The 18,087-nt window shown below is 39.0% G+C and overlaps 1 protein-coding gene across 2 annotated transcripts in view; it reads right to left on the reverse strand.

Annotated features, from left to right (window-relative positions):
• reln (reelin) overlaps positions 1-18,087 on the reverse strand; it is a 163,565-nt gene that overhangs the window by 105,666 nt on the left and 39,812 nt on the right. For both annotated transcript variants that reach the window (XM_039769861.1, XM_039769860.1), the window contains exons 4-5: positions 6,645-6,715; positions 3,773-3,805 (exon numbers count right to left, since the gene is read on the reverse strand). In XM_039769861.1, the coding sequence (XP_039625795.1) occupies positions 3,773-3,805; positions 6,645-6,715 (104 nt within the window). The remainder of the gene's footprint in view (positions 1-3,772; positions 3,806-6,644; positions 6,716-18,087) is intronic.

Consider the following 18,087-nt stretch of genomic DNA (forward strand, 5'->3'; position numbering starts at 1 on the left):
TCGACGGCAAATGGGTTGCGAAACAACTCAAAATTCTTTTTTTGTTCTTCAAAGTCACCAAAGCGCCATGCGAAATCAGTGCGCAGTGCGCTCAGTTTATCAGCAAAGTGCGTATTTGAGAACACCGTTGTGCCGACTTGGTTCAACATTACTTGGCAACAGGGAAAGTGGGGCAAGTTGCACTGGTGCATTTGTGTCTCCCATAAAAGCAGCTTCACTTGAAATCACTTTGTGATTTTGCACAGGTAAAAACGTCTGCTGGATTTAGGGTTGCCACCCGTCCTTTAAAATACGGAATCGTCCCGTATTTGAGAATGAAATTGCGCGTCCCGTTTTGAATCAATACAGGACGGGTTTTGTTCCGTATTTTTTTTATCATTTTTTTTAAAGCAGCGTCTCATGCAAATCATCCCACACGTATTTTATGAAGATGCCTCCTTTCCTACTTTTGATTGGGTAATACTTGATGTCATCGTTAGTTTGATTGGTCTTTTTAACTGTCCAGTGAGGAGGGCGGGTCTTTTAAGTAGAGTCTGCAAAGTGTGCATCCCTTATTTTTTTGTATTAAAAGTGGTAACCCTAGCTGGATTCTTCTTTAACTCTTCTGCTTTCTATATCTTCTGCATTGCATTCAGGTCTTTCAAGTTATCGTGATGTTTTGTCTCATAGTGCCGTCTTAGATTAAATTCTGTAATTACAGCCACATTAGCTCCACAAATGAGACACACATGTTTACTGGCAATGTCAGTAAACATATACTCAGCCTGCCATCGGTTTTTAAGGGCTCTATTTTCAGAATCAACTTTTCTTTTCGGCATCGTGTGGGCTAGCTTCGCAATAACTTGCAGTATCATAAGCTAGACTTGATTAACGCGGTAAGTGTTCGGCAAGGCAGCTGAAGCGCTGCATTATGGGATCTGTAGTTTATTGTGTTACCAGCGCCAGTATCCGGGCCATTAATAACAATAATATACAACTCTCGTTTATATCCTGCGTCCTCTCATTAAACTTGTATCTCGCTTTACCCGTGGGCATGCACGCCAGCGGCAGCCTGTCTATGAACTTAATTTAAATTTTATGTTTACACCGTGCTTTGTTTCCGAAGTAGCAGCACTCATGAATATGGTTGTATATATGTCATTCGCTCGTTTCCTATTGTTTCGCTGCCTTCTCAATTATATAATGCATGTTTTCTTCAGCACGTTTTGGAGCTCTTCCTGGTTTTCTACGTACTGCATTAAAAGTCAGTTCACGGGAAGTTGGAGAATTAGTGGTGATGAGTGAGTGAGTGAGTCAGTGAGTGAGGGCTTTGCCTTTTATTAGTATAGATAAATGGCAGCGGCTGCTGCCACCATCAACCAGTTCGGATAGGCCTCCTCACATCATGATTCTGAACTAATTCTGCACCCATCTATACATCTTACCCTGAACTCCCAATTCTTTCACTTTGATGCCCACCCTCTCATGTGGCACCTAATCAAATACTTTACGAAAGTTCAGATAAATAATATCATATGCTCCACTTTGATCATATCCTTTAATTGCTTTCTCATAGAATTCCAGCACATTGGTAAAGCATGACTGCGGTGGGTTGGCACCCTGCCCAGGATTGGTTCCTGCCTTGTGCCCTGTGTTGGCTGGGATTGGCTCCAGCGGACCCCCGTGACCCTGTATTCGGATTCAGCGGGTTAGAAAATGGATGGATGGATGGATGGTAAAGCATGACCTTCCTCTTCTGAACCCATGGTGACTCATGTTCTTGACATGTGTTGCTCAATCTTATCCTTAATAATACTTTCTATTAATTTACCTGTGATGCACATTAAAATTACTAGCTTATAGTGGCTTGGATCTGCCCGGTCACCATTTTTACATAATTGCTTGTGTAAGCTGCACATGATAAGATCAAGTTCTCCTCATTTTAATTAGCCTATATTTTGTGAATTAAAAAACCCTTACAGCTAAGCAAAGTGACAAAAGACCTTAAACAAGCTGTTCAAGACATGAAGGTCAAATCTAAGGGTAGATTTTTCAAAATGTAGCAAAACTACTGAATACCTTTGGCCATACAATACACAGTACATGTGAAGTTTTTGAAGTGTACCATCTTAGAATCAATGCTTTCTTTTCAGAGGTTTTTTAATCTTGTTCCAATATCACACGGAGGAGATTACATCACATATTGATATTCAGGATAGCTATACTCCAGTAAGTGACTGTTGTTATGACAGATGATATCCTCTTACTAGAGTTATTGCAGTAGCTTTTGTTTACTTGTTTAGGTTTTACAATTTTATCCAAGTATTTAGGATTGTCTTAATGATGCTTTTTAACGATACCCCACTGTTGAGAATCTATTCCGAAGAGTTTATGATTGCTGTTCCAGTGGCAAAGGCCTCACATCTAGCTATAAACTTTGGTTTCATGTTTCTGGTTCTCTGCTAAGGTTTGAATCATAAGAGTCTCCTTGTGATTCTTTCTCAGGCTGGCATTGTCATTTGGCCTCAGGCCTGTCCCCATGCCAGGCAGTGCAGAGCTCTATCTTTGCTAAACAGGTGCTTCTACTCAACTAGCCAATCCCAGCCCAAATAGCAGAAATCTCGCCAGAGCATAATTATGTTCTAGGATCGTGTGCCACATAATTAGATTGTGTAATCATTTGCATTTCAATTAGACTCTTGCCAGATGCAACAACACACCAGCTTTCTAACTAGAAGCCTGCTATGGGTGCTCAATAACCCAGGCCTGAATGAGAAAACAACTACGCAGGAGCCATCTAGGGGTCCCTATATAGTAAACAAGAATACACAAAGCATTACATGAGTCTGTAGGAAATATTTCATATGTTTACCAAACAACAAACAACTTAAACTGAGCACAGTAATCTCAAAGGGTCTGATTAAATCATTTACCCCAGGAAACCAAATAGCAGACTGTAAAAAAGCATACTTTTTTAGGATTCCACATGGTTCTGACCAATTTCATCTCTTTGATGCTATTTATCTCAGTTTTCTATTGTGTGTCATGTTCCTTTCATTATTCGGATCAAAGTTAAATCCACACCTCTCTTTTATTACATTCTAAACCAGACATTCCTTGGCATGAATACTTCCTTGTCTCCTACTGTCACATTCTGTCCTTTCTCCTTCATATCATGTGGTAAAAAAAAAAAGTGCAACATGATTTTGTAATAAGCATTTGTGTTATTATTCTCACTTTGATATCTGCATTAAATTGTTTTACAGAAAAAGACGGGTGAGGTAGAGGGAGAATCTAATTTTAAGTTGTCACACCTATTAAGATGAGAGAAAAGGATAGAAACAGTGCGTTTCTCATACTGGGAGAACTGGAGCAGATAGAAGGATTTACTGCCCAAGATTCTCATGCTTGTCACAGCTAGAGAAACATGAAAAGGTGCTGTCAGTGTCATGCTACATGTTAAAAATAGGAAGTGAGGGGACTGATGCTTCAATATTAGCTTAGTGGCAAATCTCCTTTATGTATTATTACATTGTCTTGACTTCATACTATAATACTCATATATATTTCAAATGGTCTTTTTGTTGGTTATAAAACAAAAAGTTTTTATTAACACTTTTACTGTGTGAAACTATCATCATGTAGGCTGTAAACTTATTCAGTGTATTTCTGCATGTACAAAGCAATTTTGCCTTTTTCAAACAGAAACTGAATTAAAAAATTAGTAACTCAATTCAAATGTTTCAGAACATGGGTACTGCAAACAAACAGCTCAGTTTTTTCCCATACTCACCAAGGCTCGGTCGCAATGGGGACTCTGTGGGAACTGCAAAAGAGAAATATAGTGGATAAGTCAGTATGAGCTTAGTAGGTTCAATACTCAACAAAGATAACTTAAATGTATTCAATATAAAAAATCGAGTGAAGGACTAATGATATAGAATAAGAAGTTGTTGCTTTGTTATCTGGAGTTCAAAGAGATGCACACAGTGCAGTTCATATGAGGAGAAATGAGGAGAAACTGCTATTTACAGTTCACTCTTTTGGTCCAGGACTGAGGAGAATGTCATATTTTACCTCTTAATTCAGGATTCTCCTTAAGGAGATTTAAGTCCAAACTATGGAAATATCAGCAGGTTGAGTGATTTGTAGAGGCTGCAGGGGATGGAAATGGGAGCCATAAACTTTGCTTTAATGACAGGAGGTAAGTGATTAATGCAGAGCGAGCCATTAAAGAGCAGACTTGAGGCTGCGTTCTTCTAAACTCAAAACCTTTTATCATCTTGACAACTCATACTTAAGCCAAACGGTAGCTTAAATGTTTAACATGCACCCCACTTATTAATCTCCATTAGAACTCCTCTGCCTGAGATAACAGACTCATCTTTAGTGCAGTCGCTAAGCAGGAGCGCTCAGCTGATAAGATTAATATGCTTGCGAGATGTGCCAATAATAGAGCCCCTCCGCCTGCTGCTAATCCACACTCTCCCCACTGAGCCGATTAGAGACTGCTTCCTAAACCTAGACCTGATCCTTACACAGAACTTCTGGCTTGCTTCTCACCATCTTCCACCAGCAGGCTACATGCCCTGCTTTCAAGTGGGATGCATTGGTCAGGTAGACGCTGGTTTGTGGCCTGAGTTGAGAGCTCGTGAACAATGTTCCAGTTCAGTCTTGTTATGCTTCTAAGCATATGATATATTTAACCATGGTAAATTTTTCAAAACTCTAAGTACTAATACAATCAACAGTGCAGGGGAACAATATAAAAGAAAAAAAGTTATTTACTGTCCATTCTAAGCTGTGAACATGGTGCTGGATTGCTGTTCTCCACTTGGGCCTTTTGAATCTTTTATTCCGTTAGATTTTAATATGTACACAGAGCTATGGATAATTAATTTTCTTTCATTCAATCAACTGTAAGGAAGGGATGGACAGATGACAATTTTTTCCAAGGTGTGCAAATGCAAGATACATTGTTTCATTGTCAGTACTGATTAACGAGGTGAAGAGAGGGAGTAGCTGATTTTGTCTTCCCATTCATTCTATCCATTGTTTATTCAAGTATGGGTTTAGAGTTTGTGAACTCTTGTGCCTCCTAAGTGGAAGAATGAGTTTTAGTGGTCTCCCCTTCTTCTGAGATGTTAAAAACAAAGGGCAAATTAACCGGTCTTCTCTACCTGGAGTAAGTGTGGGTAGCTGCTCCGTTCTTTCCCCAGGTCTAAGTGCCAATTCTGAACTCCTTGCAAAAGATTGCTCATAAGAACTGTCAGTGGTAGTTTCAAAGGCAGAATGCTCAATTTGAATACGCTGTTTCCGGAGCTGCCACCACTTTTGACAAGTTCCAACATCAGATCAAAGTCACAGAGAGAGAGCTCTTCGCTGAAGAAGGTGTTTGATCAAACAGAGTGTATTTTTAACTCCAGCTCGTGGCGTGCCGGCGGCTGATTGAATGCAGCGCAAGTGATTTGCTTGGCGGGAGCTGGAGCCGGGCAGTGCTGCTATTACCTTGCCAGCTTGTAAATCACATTTTGCACAGCTTGTGTTCGCATACAGATGTCCAAACTGCCTCTTTGAAGCCAGAGCCATACGAGTCTGAAAGAATATTGTGCACGTTCACATGATTTAATGTTTAATCATCCAAGGGGAAATGCAAGGAGTGGTGCTGAGCATGTGTCTCTGCTAAAAACAGAGAGAGACAGAGCAAGGGAGGATCTCCCAGTGAACGGAGTGACCAGAATTACCCAAATCTGGAAATCATGATTTAGAAGAGCAATGGGTAGGAATATGGAACAGGTAGAATGAATAGATTATGGACGGAAAATGCTATACAGCATATGGCTATACAGAGGTTAGGTGGGGTCACGATAGCAAGTGATTCACAGGAGCTTTGGGCGGTTTTAGGAATATATTCTCACCAGTGATATGTACAAAAGGGATCTGTAATGCTCAGGCTCAAGGACAAAAGAGAAAGTCAGGCTGGTTGGCTGCTGCCCACTAATTTGAAATGTAAATTTCTTAAGAGCTCTCCAATGTAATGTGACAAATTACACAAAGAGGCAGGAATTCACCCCTAAAGAGGTACACATCAACACTTTAATCTCCCTGCAGTCAAATTTTTATCATCCTTTGTTTCTCCCAGTACTACTCTTTACATTGATGACCTTCAAGTACTCTAATTATTGGCCTGCAATTATATTATCTCCCAAGTGCTTGGAAACATCGTCTTCTTTTCTCTCACCAGTTCCTGTACCAGACTAAGTGCTCCTGGTAATAGCCAGAAAAAAGTCTGTGACTCCTAGGCACATATCATTACAAGTGAAGAACAAGTAGAGGAATGTATTCACTATGATATAGATAGGAAGTGAGGAGGGAACTGTAGTCTCAAAGTAAGTGAATCAGTTTAGAAGTCACAGATTCAAAAGGAAATTGGTGAGAATTGCCAGAATGATGCTAAAGAAAGTGAGCAAAGACAAAACAACAAATCTTCAGGATACCATTTTATTCTTGTTGCATGCTTTGTTGTTCCCAACATTCTATATAAGGGAGTGAAAGGACATAGTGTATAACACACTGCACACTTCTCCATCCTCACAGACTACCGGCATCAACATAGCAGTATGCTTTTTGCCGAACTGTCAGCACAAGAACTGCACCTAACTTACCTCCCTGTTCACACAGCTGCAGTGCCAAGGCATCTTTGAAGAGAATCTGCCCTCGGTTGGTGGCCGTTGCCCTACAAGACAACAAAAGAAGCTTTTTAATACAGTTGACATAAAATTGTCTTTTAAAGTGTTCACCCCTTAACCCTGAAAACCTACTCTGGAGCTACATGGTCTGGAGACATTTTAACTAAGCTCTGTAATGTTTATAACAAATAAAAAGCCTAATAGCAACCAAGAGGCAACCTAGAGAATATTATGTCAAGCAAGCAGCAGTAGTGGTTGTGGTATTACTCTTGTCTCATGTACTTGCACAGAGAAATTTTTTTCTTGTATGCCTGACCAATATGCAACACTTCAATAATTAAGAATGTATTAAAATAGAGAACTTGATTTGAAGTACTAGAAAACACAGGTCACCTTTCCCAATCTACTTCTTACTCCTGTTTCTATGATGCTGTTTGTCTGCTTCTACCTGAAATCGTATTACCTCATAGTATGACAGCCATTTAAAAAATTGTAAGATAACGGGCAGCACATTGGCACAGTGGGGAGCACTGCTGCCTCGCAGTAAGGAGACCTGGGTTCGCTTCCTGGGTCCTCCCTGTGTGGACTTTGCATGTTCTTCCCGTGTCTGTGTGGGTTTCCTCCCACAGTCCAAAGACATGCAGGTTAGGTGCATTAGTGATTCTAAATTGTCCCTAGTGTGTGTGTGTGTGCACCCTGTGCTGGGCTGGCACCCTGCCCGGGGTTTCTTTCCTACCTTGTGCCCTGTGTTGGCTGGGATTGGCTCCAGCAGACCCCCGTGACCCTGTGTTGGGTGTTTGATGGATGGATGGTTAAGATAACTCTACTGTAGTAAGATTACATGAAAAATAACAGAATTCTTAAGCATGTTAAAAAAAGGGTGTGGCGCCACCAGTTAGACAGTTAAATTCCCACCTTATTCTGCACTAACAAATCAGGACCTTTTTCCTCAAGCACAAGTCTTTTATGAGCATCAAGTCATTTAAATGTTCATTTTAACTTATGAATAATGCAAACATCTCATTAATTAGTAACAAGCTCATATGCGAGGAAAATTTAATTACATTCATACTCTGCAATTGTTTAAAGAGTAATTTGCTTTTGGTATTTATGAATAAAACATAACAGTTAATGAACAACAGGAGGGCATGTAGGAACACAGGGCTTAAATATTTACTAAAGCAGCCTAAGCAGCATGAGTCATCCTGGCTTATAGGTGTCTGTGCCAGCCGGCGTCTTGATATGCAGGTCCTTCACATACTCCAACAACAACCCAAAAAGGGTAGTGCACATTTCCTGAACATGCCAAAAAAAAGTCAGACTGGCAGCTCATTTACTACAAATATTCTAATACAACCTTGATTGTGGTAGTGAATGTTCTCTGAATACTCTAGAACTATGTTCAGACCAGCAGTACATGTATGCTGGACACCTGCATGGCATCCTGAGACTAACAGTGCATATGACAACAGAATAGTTCTAGTAGATTTTTCAGTGTCAGTTTCAGAATACAATCACACATAAAGTAGTCATTCAAGTGCCACTCTGAATGAGGCATATTGTATATGGACACTATATTCTAATCACAGCCCAACACTAGTACTGCACATGCCCTGCATCAAGTTAATTACAGCAGTGCACATGCTTTGGATATTAATGCTGCAACCTGAGACTGCCAATGCACATGCTAAGAATATTCTAATAACAGCCTAAGACTGGCAAGCAGTGTGGCCTAATGGCTAAGGTACTGGATTATCAACCACAAATACAGCAGTTCTATCTCCTTCACAATCTCACTGAATAGCTGTAACAAAGTTACTTTAATGAATCAGTACTACTATTGCAAAAGTCATGAAAAAAATCTACTTTATATATGTGTTTTGTAAATTATTTTGGATGAGCATCAGAAAAATAAAGTTGTTGTAAGTAAAACTGTACCAAATTACTCTTATCTTTATCTGACTAGGCGGCACGGTGGCGCAGTGGTAGCGCTGCTGCCTCGCAGTTAGGAGACTCCCTGCGTGGAGTTTGCATGTTCTCCCCGTGTCTGCGTGGGTTTCCTCCGGGCACTCCGGTTTCTTCCCACAATCCAAAGACATGCAGGTTAGGTGGATTGGCGATTCTAAATTGGCCCTAGTGTGTGCTTGGTGTGTGGGTGTGTTTGTGTGTGTCCTGCGGTGGGTTGGCACCCTGCCCAGGATTGGTTCCTGCCTTGTGCCCTGTGTTGGCTGGGATTGGCTCCGGCAGACCCCTGTGACCCTGTATTCGGATTCAGCGGGTTAGACAATGGATGGATGATGGATGGATTTATCTGACTATTTTTTCTTCTGAAACTGTTCCTTCCTCTCACTTACAAAAGATATATATACAGTACATGTTAGGTTGATTAGCAACTTTACATTGGCTTGGTGTGAGTAATGTAGGTCCATATGTGAATGTAACCTGCTAAGAACTGGCAATGCATCAAGGGACATGCTTTGTTCACAAGGCTTCCAAGATAGGCTCCACCTTTCTGTACCCACGATTTAAAAGTTGGGTTTGGAAAATGGATGGACAGAAATTAGGGCAAAATCCTTCCACATTTATATATACAAAAATTACTGCACCCAAAACACACACACACACATACATGCGTTAACTGTCAGGCTGTCCTTCTCTTTTTGTAAAATACTGTAATTAAAATAGATTGCCAGCTTTTTTGATTACACGTTGAAGGCACTGATCAGTGTGACTGCTGTCAGAGCTGTCAGCTAATGGCGATTTAAGATTCTCTTTAACAGATGGAAAAGCAGAGAGCTTGCAGCAAGTACACATTAGCATGGATGGCTGAGCGGGCAGGGGGCTCATCAGTCCTTGCCACATAACATGAAACACTGGGTGGCACCTGTTACCCCAGAATTCTGTAGGACCCAAGTGCAGCCTGAAGAATTACATACTATCATAGTATAGTGAATTTTTATTTTAAATTGTGCAATTCACATGGAGCACCATCTGAGTGCCTTTAATAGGCGGAAGATTGCACTGTTATAATTATATAGTATACTATTACTTGCCAGTTGCATCTGAGTAATGTAACTTCTTCAGTGTCCCGTTAACTGTTTACAAATGGAGATTGTTCTTTGCATACTTACTAATGGTGGCAGTAAGAGTGCTTTGGATGACTATGGCTGCACTGTACTAATTTATAGATGCCAATTTATGTAGTATGAATGACTGTATAAAGTGAGAAGAAACTTGACCACATAGAGAAAGCTTATGTTGGTGCTGGAAGAACATACAAACTTCACACAGACACTAATATAGGATGGGAATATAAGCAAGGTCACTGGAGATGTGATTTAGTAGAGCTATGTACTAAATCACTATCATATGCTAAATATTGCAGTTTCAAAAAGGCACTTCAGAGCGGGGTAGATAAACTTTAGTTTATTACTTGTAAGAAACTGTTTCTTACTTTGTTAAGCTGTAAATGAACTGGCAGTAGCTGCTGTGCACTTTTCCATGTGTTGTATGTTTTAAAAATGTAAGCAATTTCTAATTGATTTTGTGCACCCTGTGAAGCATATTAGCTATATTTTGATCATTAATGAATCTAGGTGGAGTTTAGTAAAAACAATAAAAGAGTCTCCACCTGTATATGGTGGACACTGATCAGAATAGATGCAAGTAAGTCAAGGTTGGAGCACCTAACAAGTTTAAATAAGTTGATCTGTACCAGAGTTTCTAATTCATTCAGATGCAAATGCTGCAGTATAGAAATCTCTAACCAGGTTAGATACGATTTAAAAAGTCTATACCTGCTTTAGCTGCATGTTGGCCAGTAGAGGAGCTTTTAATCAGTTTTAGAGAAAATAAACATCTTACATTTCTCTAACTATATCAGGAGCACTATAAATAGTATTGAAGAGATTGACTGTTATAGGAGTTTAAATTCGGTTCTAACATGAACAGATAAATGCAGGATTTTATAACCAGTTCTCAAGTGCCTTAACAAGTTCAGGGGCTTCATAATTGTTGAGGTAAATTATAAAGAGTACAGGAATCTCTAACTAGGTTATGCATATCCTAATCAGACCACTACTGGTTCTTTTACCAGTACAGATATCATGTGAGAAATATATTAGTCCTTAACAGTTCCAAGTGTATTTCAACCACTGCATGATTATATACGTAACTATTATATGATGTTCACAATGAGAATTTATTTCCCTCAGAAATAATTTTACAAATATACATGTGGAAATATGGGTTTCTTTATGTGAGGTAAGTTTCTGAGCAGTTACCTTTGCTGTATAATAGTTACTAATCATAGTGATTATTTCACACTGCTACATTATTTTCTTTGGCATAAGGGTGCTACCTTGTTATCATTCCTGTTACCAGTACAGTACTTTTTTTTGCCAAAGCACACAGTTTTGGTAGGAACAATGTCTTATGTCATCAGTGCAAGGATTCATGTGTATACGTGATTTGAATAAAAAGCTCAAACAAATGTACTGTGAATTTCTCTCTCAAACTTGTGTTTGCTGAACTTTTGATTTTCCCTCTGATTTCTGATTAGTGATTAGGCTTTGGTGCAATATGTTGTATCTTCTCAGTTTCGACTTGTTTCTGGTTATAACTACGTCTCCTGGTCCTCTTCAAGCCTTCAGGCAGAATATTTAACCATGTTAAATGGCATTTGTCAGCTGTAGATTCCCAACCCAGTTCAGGTGCAAACTAGGCAGCTACAGTATTAAAATATACCTTAAGCACAACAGAAACATGTAATCAGTTTTAAAATAGATAAGATCAGAACAGAGATCTCCAACCAATTGATGTAAACACCAAATAGTACAATTGTTGTTCACCAATTCAGGTGTTCCTTGACCAGTACACAAATATGAAACAACTTTTCACATGGATTTATTAACACAGGAACCTGGAGCTAGATCAAGTCTAAATCAAACAACAGTACACAGACTTACTCAGTGCTGCCACTGAAGTATCTTCTTCACTTTTTCTACTGACCCACTAACGGTCAGATGTCCATCTCCAAGAAGCAGAATGCTCTGAAGCCTTTATAAAATGGAAACTTTGACCTTCATAAAAGCAGATGGGTTTTGATTTAGGTACCTTGATAATTGCAGCTCCACCAAGCTCCTTTCACATGCCTACTAACGAGTTGAATGCCAAAGTGCTTCTTTTTGATTTCTAGAGTGCCGCTGTTCTCAGGGAGGGTACAGTTGCCTGGGGGAACTCTTTGGGGAACAAACCAGTAATTAATACCCCCTTCCAGTGAACAGATGCTCCCCAATGCTGAAGAGAAACAAATATGTGACAGGGTCCATGCATTCACACAAAGAAAGGTGTCCCTGGGCCTCTGATAGAGAGGTGCCATTAACCCACTTCTCTCTACTGCCAGTGAGTTGGTACACTAATTGAACAGGCGACAAGATGCTTGAGGTCATGACTCTTTTGTATGTGTGCTGGCATCTGAAACGACAAAAAGCATGGTAGTGATGAGGCCCCAGGGCCCGATTTGCTTAGTTATTTCCTGTTAAAGTCATGCTTCCCCTGGTGTAAGGCCATGTCATATCTTGTACTCTCTATGTGTGTCTGTAAAATTGTCTTGTATCCTTATAACCACAAAAGTTTGTGAAACACCATTGAACATCTTGAGACCTAAATGTTTATAAGGGACTATTGAATACTGTATTCCTTAGGTTATTTTGCACACTTGTTTCTATGTGTGTTTGTGAAAGAGAGAGAGAAATAAAATGCTTACTAGGACAAGAATGAACACCAAGAAACTTAAACCCCCCACGCAGATAAATGGCAAATATTTCATAAGCTCCTTTAGTGCTTCAATCACCCCTGTGCTCCACTGCACCCACACTGTATGCCACCTGCTATTTCAGGCTCAGAAATAAAAATAGCAAAACAGGAGAGAGCCAGGGGTGGCATGCCAGGAGACAGTGATGTCATTCATTCCTGCAAGCGCTGCCAGACTAGGGTTGAGGCATCCCACATGATGACTTCAACCCACAAGCTTAGGAAGAATAGAAGTTAAAAAAAAACAGCACAAATTAGTACTCGGGAATAGGAACCCTTAAACTGACAGATCCTTGGGGCAACAAAGCTAATTAGCATCAACTATTTGTATTACAGAAATGCACAGGGCAATATGGGACAACAGCACGTGAGCCAGGGAAAAGGGTCCCCCACACCCAACCTACAGTGTTATTTGTGGTGTAAATTAGACAGAGAGTCTCTGATCGAGCACTAGAACAGCTCTCATTTTCAGCTCTTGGTGTAGGGTTCCAAAGAGACAAACCATATTTATGCAGTGTTTACGCCTGACCAAACAGCTCTGGGTAAAACAAGTAGAAAAAATGTTTTATTAATGTAATGTGTCAGGCTGTATTTTTATATAACATAAAACACAGTCAAAACATGGCAATAAACCAAATTTTAATTCAAAAGAAAAATACACAGAATCAAAAATATGTGAATGTGCATCCAGAGAGCAGATGGAAAGGATGATGAAGAAGTTGAGAAAAATGGAGAGTATGAGGTGCAACAGCCAGGAAATATGACAATGAAGCAAAAAGAAGACAGCAAAATGATGAATTAGTAGGATGGAAGTCACAAAAGCAAAAAGAAGGAAAAACATCAAGAACCAACAGAAAAATGTAACAAGATAGGGTGATGAATAGACAGGAAAAGAAAGCAAGTAAGTGAATAATAGACGAGGAAGAGGAAGAGAGCACAAATAAGAGTTGGAAGAAAGAGTCAAGGGAAGATATAATGGAAAGAAAAAAAAGAAGATTTTAAAAATAGAAAATAAGGACAAGGACAAACAACAAAAAGTGAGTATTACAAATTAAAAAGGCCAGAAGGTGGGTTATGAAAATGAAGGAAGAGAGGATGAAGGAGATTTATTAAAAAAAAAAAAAAAATAAGAGCCACAAGAAAAGACAATCAACAGAAACAGTGGAAGACTGAAAACAAGTAAATAGGAGTGTGTGTGTCTGTTTGAGACCTAGGGTAACCCTATTTTCACTTTCAGACTCTTTATTACGAAGACCTGACCGGAGTGCCCCAAATCACCACTATACATAGAAATCATATTTACACTTAAGTCTGTTACAAACCAAAACAAGCAGCTTTGTATTTTTATTCATACATCAGAGATTACTTATGATACCTAATGTGTGCAGAACATAAGCAAAGTAAAATGAGTTTGTCAAAATAATACTAATACAAAATTATACCTGGCATCCAATATGCTTGGACTAACAGGTAGTTCTTCATTTTCGTGAGCTGAATGGTCTCTGATCTGGCAATATTCTAGATGGATGGAAAGACAGACACCCCAGGTCTATAATTTGGCATGGGGTCTGGAGGGATGAAATACCAGATGTGCAGATCTATGTGATAAACAGACTGAAAAGGAGAACAGGGTCACCATATAACCCTTCCACAATAAAACACATGGCATATTCATGTGGCGGTGCTGTACAGAAAAGTGGGGAATGAGTGAAGAGTTCAACTGATGTTACCAAGAATCTCTCTGTTTGAAGTGCTCAGAAGCAGTCTCAGTGCAGTTGAGACTTGGATTTCTCATTTAGCTCACGCTACAAGGAGCTGCTTCAGAGGACCAGACTTTGCACTGTAGTAACTGCTGATGGTCAGTCACAAATCTGCAAATGTGTGAACTGTGATAGCTCATGATGCGAGTCTGTAGCAAAACAGAAATTTTAAGAAACAGCTTGAAAAACAGCCAAGAAAGAGAATAACTAGAAGGAATATGAAGAAGATGCAAATGCTAAGATAAAAAGCAAGAAGAAAATAAAAAACTGAGGAAGATAAAAAGTAAGATGAAAGGAATAGACAGAAAACAAAGAAAATAATGAAGAAAATCCAGAATAAAGTTTGGGAAAAATGTACAAAGAAATAATAAGACCAGGGAAGAAAGCTGGAGGAAATGGAAGAATGAGTGAGAAAAATACAAAACGTAAAATTCATAATTAGCAAAGGAAAGCTAAGAGAATAAGGGAAAAAAGAAAAACGGGGTAAAAATGAAAAGTAGCAAAAGAGGAAGTAAAAGAGAACATAGTATTATGAAGAAGCAACACCCCTTAGGAATGAACAATCATTAGGCTGTTTCAGCAGTTAAAGATTGTTACTATGTTTGTTTTACTGAATCGTTAGGAGCATCTCCTGTGGCAAATATTTAACTGAGGAAAGCCTGTCATAGAGTTGCTTAATGAGAGTCAAGTGAAACTGCAAAGTTGACAAGAACGCCCACGAAGAGCACGATCAGCTCTATTGACACTGTACTGATCTGGCTCCTACAACAATTATTCCGTTCCAGTTTCACCTTGTAGGTGGATAGAACCTCTTGGAACCAATATTACCCTGAATTAATTTAACATTATCGAATACATGGGGCTTAGTTGATGGTTCTGATAATATTTTGCTACTCTGCTGCAGCATATGGCAAGCTGCCAACGATGAAACTTGCTTGGTTGTTACCAAAGCTCTTGATTCCAAACTGCACAAAGAAACACCCCCAACCAAGTCCAGGAAACATTGTGCCCTTCAATAAGGCTGCTGGCTGACAATAAAGGCAGTGCAACAAAAATATTGTGTGAACACATTCCATTAGCTGACCTAACCAGTGGTTTCTATTTACTGTCATACCATGCAATGATACTCCTCTCCTCCTCTAACACATACCAGCCCCACTAAAACTCTCAATGGCTTACCAACTCACGTCCTATACTAATCACAGAGCCACCTCTGCCATGCCTGGCTGCTCTGGGAGGACATCATTGCCTCGGGTTTGTCCTGACATTCTAGAAGGACGTTGCTTTTTATTATTTAAATTCTCTTCCTCTCCCGAAACAGCTGCTAATTGCTTTTTGATAGATCATTCAAATTAAGCCATAAATCACACAGAAATGCATAACTAGGAATCAGAAGGAAGATTTAACACTTGGAAAGCTTATGCCAATATTACAATAAGCCTTAATAACCCTCACATGGCACAGCAAGCTGTTAAAGCTGCTGTCCTTGCTGCAAATGTGCACAGTGTGGTTGTGGGGGGTGTTGGCTGGTGCTGTGAAAGAACTCCTCTGACCCTGCCAGAACATGGGCCTACTGTACTAGTTCCAGAGATACATTAATTTACCACCAATCCTGATCATTTAAGCACAAGGAGGCTACTTTGTTCCATGAGTACATCAACTTCAACGTGGGTGAATGCCTTGATAACACTATTGAATTCAAGGAATGCCTCTTAATAAAATGCCCTTTTTACTAATACACATTACCTTGAACACAGTCTTTTTTAATTTGAGGCAACTCGAGTGTGTTTTTATCAACAGAAGTTAAATAAGCAGGAGACACTGAATATAATTATGACAGATTCTGCAGTCTGGGGTGTGTACGTTTAGATATGTGTTGTTATTATTTGTGTATGTGGCATGAATTACAAATGAGTTTGTGTTTGTGTACTACAACGAATAAAGTCCTAAGCAGTATAGTTTAAAAGTCACTTTAAAAAACTGTTTGGTTTTTATTTTGTGTAGAAATGTTTAGAGCAGTAGAGCAGCAACAGATTTTGAGGGTTATGTAACAGATCTATGAATGTGAAAGAATTTGTTCAAGTAATTGACACTATATATGAGGATTACCTTTCCAGTAAATGCACAGGTAATATACATAAGAGTTTTGTATATCTTAATATTTTATGTGTAACTAAAATTCTTCTATGAGACAGGATTTAAATGATTGAGGTCTATTCTAAACATATAGTATTTATACACACTTAAAGGAGATCACAGATGACTAGAACAAAGATGAAAAAAAAGTCAAGATTGCCAGTCTAAATAGATCAGGAGGTTTTGATACAGAGTAGGCATAATGGCCCGGCATCTGTTGTTCTTGCTTAGGGCTGGCTTAAATGACATATTAGTTGGCACAAAAAGAGGAAATAGCTATTAAGTCTGTGAAATATGTGAAATGAGGACATCAAAATAAACATAAATGTAATTGTAGAAGTACTAATTAAAATACATTTGATTATCATATTTACTTATTTTTTAACGGTTATGAATCCCTTCTATTATTTTACTTAGGCAGTGTGCTCCCAGTTAACCATTATTTTTCCTTAAAGTGTAATGCCGTTTTTTTGGTTTTTTTTTTAACAGTGGAGTATTTGAATTGAAAATGAATGTTTGGAATTTAAGTTATTAAATATATAGAATGAAAGTAAAGTGTTAAAATGTACTTTGTTGTGACTAATTGTTATCATTAAAACATAGGAAACTAGACAAAATGAGTGGAAACCATTCAGTCCTTCAAGCTTGTTTGTTTAGCTATTAGCTAAGCTGTCCCAATTGCCTATCCATATAACTCTTAAAGGTTGTCAAGGTTTCTGCTTCAACTACCTGGCTCAGTAGTTTAGTCCAAATTCCCACAACTCTTTACGTAAAGAAGGGATTCCTGGCTTCAGCCTTAAATGCACTTCCCCTTAATTTCCACTGATGTGCTTGAATAATCCTGTACATAAATCACCCTTAAGATGCAAGAATTCTGCTAAAGCTACTTTATCAATGCTTTTCAGGAATTTGAATTAGGTGTCAAAGCAGCCTACTCTGCTCAAGGCTCAATCAGAGTACGACATGTCCTTGAGTCCTGGGATACACCTTCTTGCTCTCCTCTGCCTAGCTTCAAGTGGTGCTACAATGTCTTTTTGTAACATGATGACCAGACATATAATACTTAAGATGCTGTCTCACTAGTGCATTACATAGTATAAGCTTAACGTCACTTGGTTTTATAATATAAGCTTACATTTTATTTCCCTTTTTAATTGCTTTCTGATGCCCAAGATGCCCACAGCTGCCATTTCTTCCTTGATCCCAGGTCGTAGACAGTCATGAATCGAGATAGACTAGGGCAAATGTGAATACACAATAAGAATTGCTGCAAACACGCTTTGTGCTTTTTAATCAATTCAAACAAATCAATGCTCAAAGGTGCAGTGCACTCTCAATAGATAACTAATCCACAATAAAAACAGTGTTTTTCTATGGGTGTAAAACCATAAATAATATTAATTTTCCATATCAGGGTTAGAATCAAAAATACAACTTAATAAAATAAAGTTAAAATCAGCTACATTCCATCTCTCCTTTGGGTCTTTGTTCCACCCACCTAACAGGTTTCTGCAGTGGAACTAAGACAGTGGCATTCTCGGTCAACCATTTAATCCACTTGCATCCCAGCCACTTCAGTCAGTTACCATTCAAGCTCTGCAAGCCTGTCTTCATTGTACTACCACCATCCCCCAATGTGCTGTAGAATGATCCCTCAAAGTCCTTTGGTTACTCCTGCTCCCTGTATGCTAAGCTGCAGCATCTCACCC

This window comes from Polypterus senegalus, chromosome 11, assembly GCF_016835505.1.
Source record: "Polypterus senegalus isolate Bchr_013 chromosome 11, ASM1683550v1, whole genome shotgun sequence".
Classification (NCBI taxonomy): Eukaryota; Metazoa; Chordata; class Cladistia; order Polypteriformes; family Polypteridae; genus Polypterus; species Polypterus senegalus.